This window comes from Chenopodium quinoa, unplaced genomic scaffold, assembly GCF_001683475.1.
Source record: "Chenopodium quinoa cultivar QQ74 unplaced genomic scaffold, ASM168347v1, whole genome shotgun sequence".
NCBI lineage: Eukaryota > Viridiplantae > Streptophyta > Magnoliopsida > Caryophyllales > Amaranthaceae > Chenopodium > Chenopodium quinoa.
Genome location: NW_018742329.1, coordinates 1,321,578 through 1,333,864, shown reverse-complemented (window position 1 = coordinate 1,333,864; position 12,287 = coordinate 1,321,578). Strand labels below are relative to the sequence as shown.

Sequence of the window (12,287 nt, the reverse complement as noted above, 5' to 3'; positions counted from 1 at the left end):
GCGTCGAAATACTTCTTCCCCAGGTTGGAAAGAAGAACAAGCTTCTTTAACGACTTTTCTTTGACAGATAATTTTTCCATCTTTTGTTGCAAGGCTAGGCCTCGACATTTTTCTTTTCAGCTTTTTCAAGTTTCTTAATTCTTCTTTCCTTGGCCTCTTGAGCCTTTTCTTCTCTCAAGTGAGCAATCTCTTCTTGGAGTTGTTCGATGGTTGACATTGTTGTTGGACTAGGACTAGTTGTCTAGGGAAAGTGGTTTGAAAGAGGTGGATTACTTGATGATAAATGTAGAATACGAGCGCCAGGGAGTCTTCGTTCCTAAGCTTGAGAATCGGCCCTAAAGGAAGTACGAGAAGATAAGTAAATCGATACGCTTGTTTAGAAGAAGGGAAAAAGAAATGACGCAAGATATATTCGAACGGATAACATCACCCTTTAACAATTCCCCGATGAAGATATTGTTTGAATGAGTCAACTTGTTTTTTGAGAAATCAAATCGACTCGTAAAAGTGGGCGCGCACAAGAGATTGAGCTCATAATTTCTCAAACTTTAACGGGAGTAATCGAAATTCCTCGCCTAAGCTCATAATTTCTTAAACTTTAGCGATAGTAATCGAAATTCCTTGCCCAAGCTCATATTTTCTCAAACTTCATCGGGAGTAATCGAAATTCCTCGCTTAAGCTTGTAATTTCTCAAACTTCTGCGGGAGTAATCGAAATTCCTCGCCCAAGCTCGTAATTTCTCAAACTTTAGTGGGAGTAATCAAAGCTCCTTGATTCAGCCCGTAACTTCTCGGTTTTCAACATGAGTAATAGAAATTCCTCACTCAAGCTCGTAACTACAGTTCTTTGTGTAAACAACATCAACTTTATCATTTGGCAACACATTTCTCTAAGTCTTAGAACTGTAGAAGCACTTCTAAGACTTGGGGAGCTAGTTGTATGGGATAGCTCTTGCTGAGCTATTCCCTCATCGCTCCCAGCCTCACTCAAGGGGTGAGGGACAAACAAAAGAGTTGGCATGAGTCACCTCATACCATCTCTTGGGGGGCTAGTTGTATAGGGTAGTTCCTCTTAAACTATCTCCCACTCTCTCAGCCCCTCTAGGGATGGTGCACCTTGATTACTCTTTGAGCCATTGAGTTGTTCACAGGCTCTCGGCTGCCAGCCCGACTAGGGTAAGCCGACTCCAGGCTCCCGGCTGCCCACCCGACCAGGGTGATTCGGCTCTAGACTCCCGGCTGCCAGCCTAAATAAAGTAAGTCGGCTCTAGGCTCCCGGTTGCCAGCCCGACCAAATTGAGTCGGCTCTAGGTTCCCAGCTACCAGCCCGAACAGAGTAAGTCGGTCACAGGCTCCCGGCTGCCAGCCTGACCAGATTAAGTCGTCCACAGGCTGACCACTAAAATTAGGGTTATCCTACACTATAATTACCCTTGTATATGCCACATAAAGGGGGTTGATCAATCTCTCTCTCACTCCCCCCCCCCTCTCTCTAAACACATTCAGCTTTATACTCTCCCAAAAGGCAAACACTTACTTAGCCATCGGAGTGGGGTTCCTCAAAACCATCCCCGAGGGCAGTTTACGTTCTCTTTCTTGTAGGTCCTCTAGTGATGCTAACAGAGTTTCCCGCAGTCCAGCCCAAGACCTAGCATGTAGTCCGAGACTCCAGCAGCGCAGTCAGTGGTTCAGATATTCCCATTGGAGTAAACCCGAAACAATAACCGGTCTATTCCGGTCCAAAACTGAAGTGGGCAAGAATAAACAGGTCTAGACCGGAACCCGAACCAGCTGATTTCGGTCCGGTCCTCGGTCCTCAAAAATAGGCGATTCCGGTCCATTAATATAGTCGTAGTAGTTGCAGTCTTACTTCGTCTCTTTACCTGTTTATTAAATCGGTTACGGTTTTATAAAAAATGATATGACCTAGAAATCATCCTGAACCAGCAAGTGACAAATGTTCATTGTGTTTGGTTTAATTATTGAATGAATTAGTTAAACTTTACACCCTTTATTTGTGTTTGAATTAGTTAAACTTTACACCCTTTATTTGTGTTTGAAGTAGGTAAGGTGACAACTAACAAATGAGGTAACCATTACCCCAACCTTAGGTAATGGTAATGGTTAATAATTTTTCTAACCAAACACTCGATAACGATATCGGATTAATTGTATCCGTTTCCAATCCAAAAACAAACAACCTAACATGCTCTAATTACGGATATGATCTAACCATACATTTTGTGCAGGATTCTTCCTTGGCTTGCCTTCCTTGGTAAGAGTGATCAGTGATCACATTAGCATAGCGATCTTATTGTGCATCAAGACGGGATCTATTAAATAACTATTATTAGTAGCTAGATCTGGTTATTGGATAGGGTATGTTAATAATAATAGGATTAGGATCAAGCTTAAGGGGCTTTTAATGGACAAAGTTTATAAGGGATAAAACCCTTATTAGTTAGGGTCAATATAAACCAAATTTCCAATTTAGGCCTTGTTCTTTTAAGCTTCTGGGCAGAGCATAGCAGAGCAGGGGTCAGCAGGGTAGAGCAGATTAAATTTCAGCAGAGCAGAGTAGAGCAGAGCAGAGAAGATTTCAGGATAGCCGAGCAGAGCAAAACATAGCAGAGTAGAGCAGAGCCGAGCAGAGCAGATTTAAACATTATTATTAATGCTATTATTAATTTTGTTCCTATTATTTATTATTATTATTATTATTATTATTATTAATTATTATTATTATTATTAATTATTATTATTATTAATTATTATTATTATCATTAATAATTTTTAAAATTATTATTATTATTAATTATTAAAATTATTATTATTATTATTATAAATTATTAAAATTATTATTATTAATAATATTTATTAAAATTATAATTATTAATAATAATTATTATTAAAATTATTATTATTATTATTTATTATTTATTATTTATTAATAATAATTATTATTATTAATATTATTAATAATAATATTTATTATTATTATTATCATTAATAATTTTTAAAATTAATTATTATTATTTTTATTATTATTATTAATTGTTAAAATTATTATTATTATTATTAATTATTTTTAAAATTATTATTATAATTATTATTATTAATTATTTAAATTATTATTATTATTAAAATTATTAATTATTATCATTATTATTATTAATAATTAATATTATTATTAGTATTAGTATTAGTATTATTAATTATTAAAATTATTATTATTATTATTATTATTAATTATTAAAATTATTTTTAATATTAATAATTTTTATAATTATTCAAAATAATAAATTATTATCATCAATACAATATTAATTATTATTATTTAATATTAATTATTATTGTTGTTATTATTAATTATTATTTGAAAACTAAGTAGAGCAGAGCAGATTTCTTTTGAGCAGAACAGAGCACAGTAGGGCTCAGCAGAGCAGAGCAGCTCTAAAGAATGGGGCCTTAATAGGTAAAGAAAATTGATAATGTAAAAAATATTTACATAAATATTTTTGTAATCATATATACTTAATAATGACTTTGTCCAATATATATTTTAATTGATATTTTATTGGCTCGTTTATTATTGACCCGTTATTGACCTGCAACCCGCATTGGCCCGACCCACTATTGGCCCTTTAAAATGTGACCCTTTTGACTCAACCTGCAGCTAACCCGCCCAATAACCATGTCTAATTATTACTATTATTCTTCATTTTGTGCTTTCATTACTCTCTCTGTTTTTTTAAAAGGCGCACTTGTTATTTTCGTACATATTTTTTAAAAGCTACACTTGCTATTTTGGAAATCCTTTCAATTTTTACATTTATTATAACATATATATTTATTCAGTAAAGTCCCCACTTTTTTCATTTCTCACTCCTCCAATGGTGCTCTTTCTATCTCTCACCGCTTTACTTTTCAATAAAATAATAACTTTATCTACACACTAAAATCTTATTTTATTACATCTTCTTAAACTATGTGCAATTCTAACTCTAGCTTTAAAAAATCGGAAAGAGAAAAAAAAAACACCTTTAGTCATGATTTGAGGAGAAAAAGAGAGATAAAAAGATTCAAATCATTGAATTGAATATTAGAAGAAAATGAAGTTTAAGATACTACAAATTATTATTTTATCACGATGAACAAACTTTATTCATTCCTCCAAATTATTAAAAAAAATGGGAAGGGCAAGTGTACAACTACATTTAAGCTAAAAGTTTAGCATAAATAAAGTATGCATAACATGGTTTAATGTCGTAAAACCAAATTAACATTTAATGACTTCTATACGATCAAGTAGACCGTGTGCTACACATATGCATAGATCCAACAACTTAACAAATTGTTAAGCTATGTTGAAATTCCCATATTATTGTCTAGATGTGATTTTCCATTGAGCTTAGTGGCAAAGAACTCCTTGTAGTATTGTGTCAATGGTTGCGTTCGGAAAAGTGGAGGATTAAGGGGGCCAATAATACTCTTAGCTGGTCCAATTTCAGAATCAATGTTGGGGCTATTAAATGTTGCAATTGATATCCTCTCTTTCGTCGAATTCACTGTTGCTTTGTGCTCAATACTTCGATAAATTCCATTGCTCAAAATCTGTCAACCATATAAGAAAGAAGTTGGATATGAAATTAATCTAGTGAGTATATGAGTAAATTAATTTAAAAAGACGAATATGAATATATGATGTATCAACCTAGAAGCAAGTTAGAGTATGAAATTCATCTACATAAATAAATAAATAAATAAAGAAATAAATCTAGGGAGTATATAAGAAATGTTTGATACATGAAAACGTTTAGAAGGATCCTTGGATATATTTCTTCGTTCTCTAACAAATACTACGTTTTCGTATTTTAGCAATTTCTTATTAACAAATGCTACAATTTCCTATATTAAAGGTCTATTCATCAATAAGTTACTTGTGTGAATAATATATATATAAACTAAAGTCCCATAATTTCTATTCCAATCGTAAATACATACTCATTCAAAAGTATTTATGTATAGAATCGTACTTTAAAGTATATGCTACTAGCGAGCATGCATACCTCTAAAGCGTCTCCAACGTTTAGCACAAAGGCATTTGGAAGAGGCGTAACGGGCACCCAATTGCCATCTTTCTTGATTTCGAGGCCTACGGTATCATTCAATTGATAAAGGACGGTAAGGGAATTTGCGTCCGAGTGAGGAGTGAGCCCTATTGCCTTGTTAGGCTCGGGACATGGAGGGTAGTAATTCATTCTCATTATTTGATACTCTTCATCGAATAACTCTGTCATTTCGCCCTCGTCGATCCCTAATGCTTTAGCCATCTGGTTTAGCAGAGTTTGAGCTAAACCCTTTACTTCTGCTATGTAAGCTTCCATTGTTACCCTGTCACACACATTTTATTAACAATTTCTCATTAGTCAAAGATGATACAAGTTTAGAACTTTGATAAACAAATTTTGGAGGAAGCCCAAGTTTATCACAATGACAAACGAAACTTTTTTTATCAAATGGCAACAAGTTTGTCAAGTCATCATGACATTTTTGTAATTAAACTATTAAAGAATAAACTTCTCAAGTGTCACCAAATGTAAGTGTCCCACATTGGTTGAAGAAGAGTGAGTTAAACACTTTATAAGACTAAGAGACTACTCCTCCTATTGCCATGTGGTTTTGGGATGGAACCTCCTTTGATCTTGTGAAGTGAACTCTCTCTCTTGGTTTGCGGGTGCGGCCCACACCCGCGTTTAACATGGTATCAGAGTCAGACCCACGATATGGGACCCTAAATGACAAAAAGTTCACTGGGCCAAGAGTAGGTCCATGTGAGGGGGGGTGAAGAAGCAATCTTTCCCGAAAAATCACATGAGACAAAGTGAAAAAGGGACCTTACATGTGAGGGGGATTGTTAAAAAATAAACCTCTCAAGTGTCACCACATGTAAGTGTCACACATTGGTTGAACAAGAGAAAGTTAAACACTTTATAAGGCTAATAAGGGGATACTCTCCTATTGTCATATGGTTTTGGGATGGAACCTCCTCTCTCTCTCTCGATTTGCGGGTGCGGCCTAGACCCGCGTTTAACATAAACATTTGTGGGGCCATTTTTTATAAAAGGTTGTTGAGTTAATTATAGTTTTGCCAAAGGATAAACGATTCTGGGCATATCATAGCAGGGGTCAGTAGAGCAGAGTAGATTAAATTTCAGCAGAGCGAAGCTGATTTCAACATTATTATTATTATTATTATTATTATTATTAAAACCTACAATTCATTCAATTTACAACAAATTGGTAGGGAGCCGAAATACAATCTGGGCCCCCACTATTATTATTATTATTATTATTATTGAATATTAATTATTATTATTGTTGTTGTTGTTGTTATTATTATTATTATTATTATTATTATTATTATTATTATTTAATATAAATTATTATTGTTGTTATTATTAATTATTATTTGAAAATTAAGCGGAGCCGAGCAGAGCAGAGCATATTTGATTAAAGCAGAGAAGAGCTAAGCAGAGCAGAGCAGAGCAGCTCTAAAGAACGGGGCCTTATTAGTGCGAATATATAGCAAATTTAACTACTGGCCCATCTTTATAAAATTTGTCATTTAAAAATAAGAGAATATTAAGATTTAATTAACTCTATTAAAAGTGGTTCCGAAAAAGGAAAAAAAAAATTATATCTATAAAAACGAAGTTACTATAGAGAATTAGAGAGGAACCTTAAATTTTGAGGCAACTTATTGTAAATATCAGGCTTTCTCAATTGAGGAGGAAGAGTAATTAGGAAGAACATATCACACCAATCAAGCTTTTGATCTTCCGAAACGACAAACAATTGCCCAAATCCCTCATGACTGTCTTCTGTTTGCCATAGTTTCTTCTTTTCCTCCATTGGAAGCTTCAAGAAATTGGTTACCTCTAACTTGAATGTTTCCAACAATGAAATACTAACTCCGTGGTTTGTTACCTAGCAAAATTATTGTTTAACAAATTAAATAACAAGCATTACTTGGGACTAGAGAGGATTATAGCTGTTTAAATTACAATTTCTTTTGCGATTACAAATTAAAAGGCTATCTAAATTGGATTATAGCCTTATAAATTACTGTTAATTAGGGATTTAATTTCATTTCTATTTTCCATTATTGAAGTGGAGATTTTCTTAGTTCCCTCAAAAAAAAAAAAAAAAAAAAAAAAAAACACTAACCCGTTGCAATGGACCAATGGTTAATAAAAGTGACGGATCTAAAATTATTGTGTTGGTGGGGAATTATTAATTACCAACAATATATGCTCAATTTATTTTGTAGTTTTTTTGTTTTAAATTGTAATATTTTAATTAGGAGATTCCCCTAAATAATGTTGGGAAAACACGTAATTCCCAAAATACAGCCAATTTTTTTAAATTTCCATCGTACCGTACACATCAGCTAAGGAAAACAAACCGATTTTTTTTTTCTCTGTTCAGCAACAAAACGCTACTTCAGAAGCGGTGTTAAGAAAATAAACCGTTACTTGAAGTAGCGGTTATAATTTTGTTGAATTATTTTACAAGGGGAAAGTGATTTTGTTAAAAATTATACTTAGTAAATACAAACCTCCACTTCAAGTAGCGTTTTCTAATAAGTAAACCGCTATTTGAAGTAGCGGTTTTAGTAGCACATTTCTAATGAACCCATTTTCTTAAAAAATTCCCACTGAACCGGTGATGTGGACGGTATGTGTGAATTTAAAAAAGGTTAGCTGGAATTTGGAAATTAGATAATTTCCCAACATTATTTAGGGAAAGGGCTCCAATTAGGATCATGTATATGTTCAATATCAATTCTATGCTATCTATGCAAAAACTTTAAGAAAAAACAGGTGTACAATAATTATTGTACATCCATTATAAAGATAGCTTAAAGTGATTAAAAGTTTCCTCTGAAATGAATAAAATTTACCCCAATATGCGTAAAAGTAACCCAATTTAAATAAAAATTATCTACACTTTATTAATAAATAAAGAATCACATTTTAAATGACTAAAAATCTATTATTAATGATTGAATGTAATTAAATTACCTTTATAAAACTTTTCTTGTTGTCTATTTATATAAAAATTGTATTATGTTTAAAGTTATCCAAAACAGGCAAAAAGTTACCCTAAAATTAGCTAAAATTTACCCTTATAATGCTCGATGTACACTAATATTAGTGTAAACTAGATGTAAACAAAAGTTTTTTGTTGACGTTTTTATTATAACTTTGAACCTTTCAGATTTTAAAATAAATAATTGTTTGACATCAAGACAAATTTAAAATACTAAAAGTTATACGGGTAATAAAACAGCAACAACAATCACAGAAGCAGCAAGGCAGCAATATTGATTTGTCAAATAACAAGTAAAATTGGACCGCTAAAAATATGGAAGTTTTGTCAAGAAAAATGAACTAGAAGGAAAAATCTACCTTTTTTTATTTTTTATTTTTTTATTTTTTATTATTTATTTTTTTATTATTATTGTAATTTATTTTTTATTTTTTATTATTATTATTATTTTTTATTTTTTATTATATTTACTTTTAATATTCTCTCTTTTTTTTTTTTTTTTTTTTTTTTTTTTTTTTTTTACTATGTTCACCGAGCATCATTTTAACACAACTACTACTTGTACTAAAAAATAAAAATAAAATACTGTAAAAAGGACCTAAAACAAGTTGGCCGATATTACACTAGTAGAGTAGTAGTATACAAGTATATAATTGTATATGGAGTTTCAAAGTACACTGTAAAGACGATCAGCTTTGTGAGCTCAGTCGTGCATTGGCTGTTCTGGCTTCCGCATCAGTAAGAATATTTTGGTGCTAGATGTATTACAACGAAGCGTTGTATTGTTGTATGTTACTAATTTTTGCTATATTTTACTTTCGTTAGTCAGTGAGCAGGGAACGGGAGGAATTCTTGAGACTTGAATGAGGTAAGTGAACAGTTGGAACTAGTTTCTTCAAACTAACTTTTCCACCACTTTAGGACGCAGGATTTATGTCTCTAATTCTCTTTTCCAGATAGAGTTATACAATACTACGGTGGACAAGGAGGTAGGGGTGAGCACGGATCGGATATCCGATCCAACATTCATTTTCGGATCGGATAACCGTATCCAAAAATTCAAATATTTGATATCCATATCCGATAAATCAAATATCCGAAATATTCGGATCGGATGGTTCAGATATCCAATATCTGATCAATTTGATAATATTGTTCAAATTTTAATTTTTTTTTTGGTTTTTACAGGAAAATTGATTTATTGAACTTAAAAGTCCTTTCATCTTTGTCAAGTATCTTAACATTCATGACTACAAAAACAAACTCGTATATAATTCTTCAAATTTTTTGAATATAAATATCCCACAAATTCCAAAATCTAAATGATTAAAACCCAAATAAAAAAAAAAAAAAAAAAAAAACAAATCAGAATCGAAATCAAAGTACTCGGAAAAATATGAGTCATATACAAAGAAATCGGGAAAAACGAAATTAATTTATATGAATAATCTGTAAATAAACGTAGATGTCTATTCTCCGTTCACACGATTCTCATAACAGTAGAACGAACGGTGAAAATGAAACCAAAAAGTCGCTTTTGAATGAACGGTGAGAACAAGCGAAACCGCAAAGCCGCCTGAACAAGTGAGTGAAGCACTGAAGCCGCAAAGGTGCCTAACTGAAGGAATGAAACTGCTAAGGTACTAAAAACTACTAAACTAGCTATTAATAAGATCTGAGATATTGAGATTTAAATTTCAGAAAATGAAAGGAGAGAGAAAGTTAGAGAGAGAGAGAGAGAGAGATATGAGGAAGGGAGAGAGAGAGTTAGAGAGATGGTGAGAAAAGAGGCGGTAGGGGCTGGGGGGAGCTTTTGAGGGAATTAGGGTTAGTTGGTTTGGGCCTTGGGCCTTTGAGGAAAGCATTTCTTCACCAAAACATAGCGCGTAACAATAAGTGATTTTTTGGATTTCGGATATCCGAAATCTAAAATTTGGATATCTGATATCTGATTTTTTCGGATCGGATATCCGATTTGAAATCTATTTCGGATCGGGTATCCATATTTTTCGGATCAGATGTGGATCGGATCATCGGATTTTTGGATTTTCAGATAGTTTTGCTCAGCTCTACAAGGAGGGCAAAGAGGGGGGAAGCTGAATCTACGGAGGCATACAAAGCTGCCCGGGAGGGTGATGAAGAAGAGTTAGATACTGCTCAAGTTTCTTCAGCACTGATAAACAAGGTCTGCACGAGTTTTTATTTTTCTGATCCAGATTCTCTTAAACTAGATGATATTATTACATTGGCTGATGCATCTGTAATTCTGTTTATTTCCTGTACCTATTGAATTACTGGGATTCTTTTATTTTGCTGTATCAGGTGGATGCTATTCTTCAAAAACTTGAAAAAGAAATTGATGATGTGGATGAGAAGATTGGTGGTGAATGGCGATTGCTTGATAGGTATGCTATTGAGATTATTATCTGGCAGGTTTTAGTTAGATTTTTATTAGCCTGTGGAGATCTTGGAGTACATAACTATGTTTTTATATGGATTGTGGCTCTCAAGCTAGAACAATGACAAATTGTTTTGACATGTGGCTGACATTCATCCGTGTTTTACTCTTGATGTTATGATATCTGGCAATAATAACGACCCCTAAATCATGGACTTGCTATATAGAGAATTCCCACCTCCTGGCCCCCTCCTGGTAATAGGAACCAAGGGCATTATTAACTGCAAATCTCTTGTGTAAACATTGTTGAATGATTGAGCTAGCCAATGATGAAATTATCTAAATTATGGACTTGATCTATATCGAGATTTCCCACCTACTGGCCCCCTCTCCCCTGGCTAGAAACCAAGGGCTTAATTGCAAATCCCTTGTGTAATTTTGTATACATTGTTAAATAATTGGACTTAGTAATGTACTTGTGATATGCTGTTATTCTAAGCTAGGCAAATTCCAGCCATAATTTTTTTGGGTATTTTATTTGTATGATTGTAGTTGAGGTCTTGAGAATATTGAGTCAGAAATTCTTCTGCATTAGTGAGGTGGAACTAGTTAAGGCACTGATATAATAAGATCGTAGTGTTGTTTCACATGTTTGACTCTCTTGCACGGACTAATATATTTCTTTATATTTTCTTTATGTGTAATCTTGCTCTTGTATTATATGACCTTTAGTTTAACTGCTGCATAATAGAGACAATGCTGATATTAGACCTGTTTCTTGACATCTAGGGATTACGATGGGAAGGTGACTCCAGAAGAAGTAGCTTCTGCTGCTGCATATCTGAAAAACAAAATTGACAAAGATGGTATCCAAGAGCTCATCAACAAGCTGTCAAAAGACAGAGGTTCGTTTAATACACTCCCTCCGTCTCTAAATCTAAAGTTCTAAACTACATATCTGTTTCAAACTATCTGAATAATACGTAGCATATCACTTTCTATATTATTATGTTGTATATTTTGAAATTTTTTATAATGAAGGCTAGCTGTAGTATATTTACTTCTAAGTTTTTAAATAGCCTAAAATGAATTGCAGCCCCTATTATTTAGAATGAAGTGTGATATTTTTAACATATACTTCGTATAAGCTAGGAGTAGGGATCGATTTTCTTTCCTAGCATGAAAGTGTTATTAGTTGTCATGTATGAGTGCTCTTAGATCTCTATTAATTTGGCACTAACATTTATTGTACTAGAAGACATATTTAAGTTGGTCTGACCCAGTTCTTTTGCTTTACTGATTCTGTGTGATTGTTTTTATCAGAGGGGAAGATACTTGTTGAAGACATTGTTAGGCTAGGCAGTCAGAAGCATGGTGAGGAAGCTGAATCTGAAAGATGAATAGATTCAAGATTTATCCACTTTAGAAGTAAATATTTATTGAATGCTTAACTATTAGCTTAGGTAGAACAACGTAATATTTTTAGTATTGTTGTATATGTTGGATAAATTTATACAAGTTTTTATTTGTAATGTGTTACTACTTCAGTTTTTATATTACGTCGTATTAATTTTTACGAAAGATTGTTCGGTATAATTGCTTTTTACAGGAACAGGTATATTATTACAGGTTTTAATTAATATATATTAATTATATATAAATACATGTTGTCGAAATTAAATAAAATGAAAATTTAATTTAATAATTATTTGTAACGGGCAGCAAATTTGCCAGTTACAAATAACCAGTTATTCATAACGGGCACTTTTGTTGC

At 32.8% G+C, this 12,287-nt stretch overlaps 1 protein-coding gene and 1 long non-coding RNA gene across 2 annotated transcripts; one reads left to right on the top strand and one right to left on the bottom strand.

Annotated features, from left to right (window-relative positions):
- Positions 1-4,362: 4,362 nt before the first annotated feature.
- LOC110689448 (protein SRG1-like) lies at positions 4,363-7,912 on the bottom strand. Its single transcript, XM_021866241.1, has 4 exons — positions 7,907-7,912; positions 6,743-6,990; positions 5,070-5,394; positions 4,363-4,614 (listed from the first exon to the last, which is right to left on the bottom strand). Exons 1-4 carry the CDS (start codon positions 7,910-7,912, stop codon positions 4,363-4,365), a joined length of 831 nt encoding a protein of 276 aa, XP_021721933.1.
- A 740-nt stretch (positions 7,913-8,652) lies between these two features.
- LOC110689890 lies at positions 8,653-12,066 on the top strand. The gene is made up of 5 exons (XR_002504964.1): positions 8,653-8,853; positions 8,941-10,300; positions 10,438-10,520; positions 11,303-11,418; positions 11,837-12,066. It is a non-coding gene; the product is annotated as an uncharacterized LOC110689890 (long non-coding RNA).
- Positions 12,067-12,287: the final 221 nt, after the last annotated feature.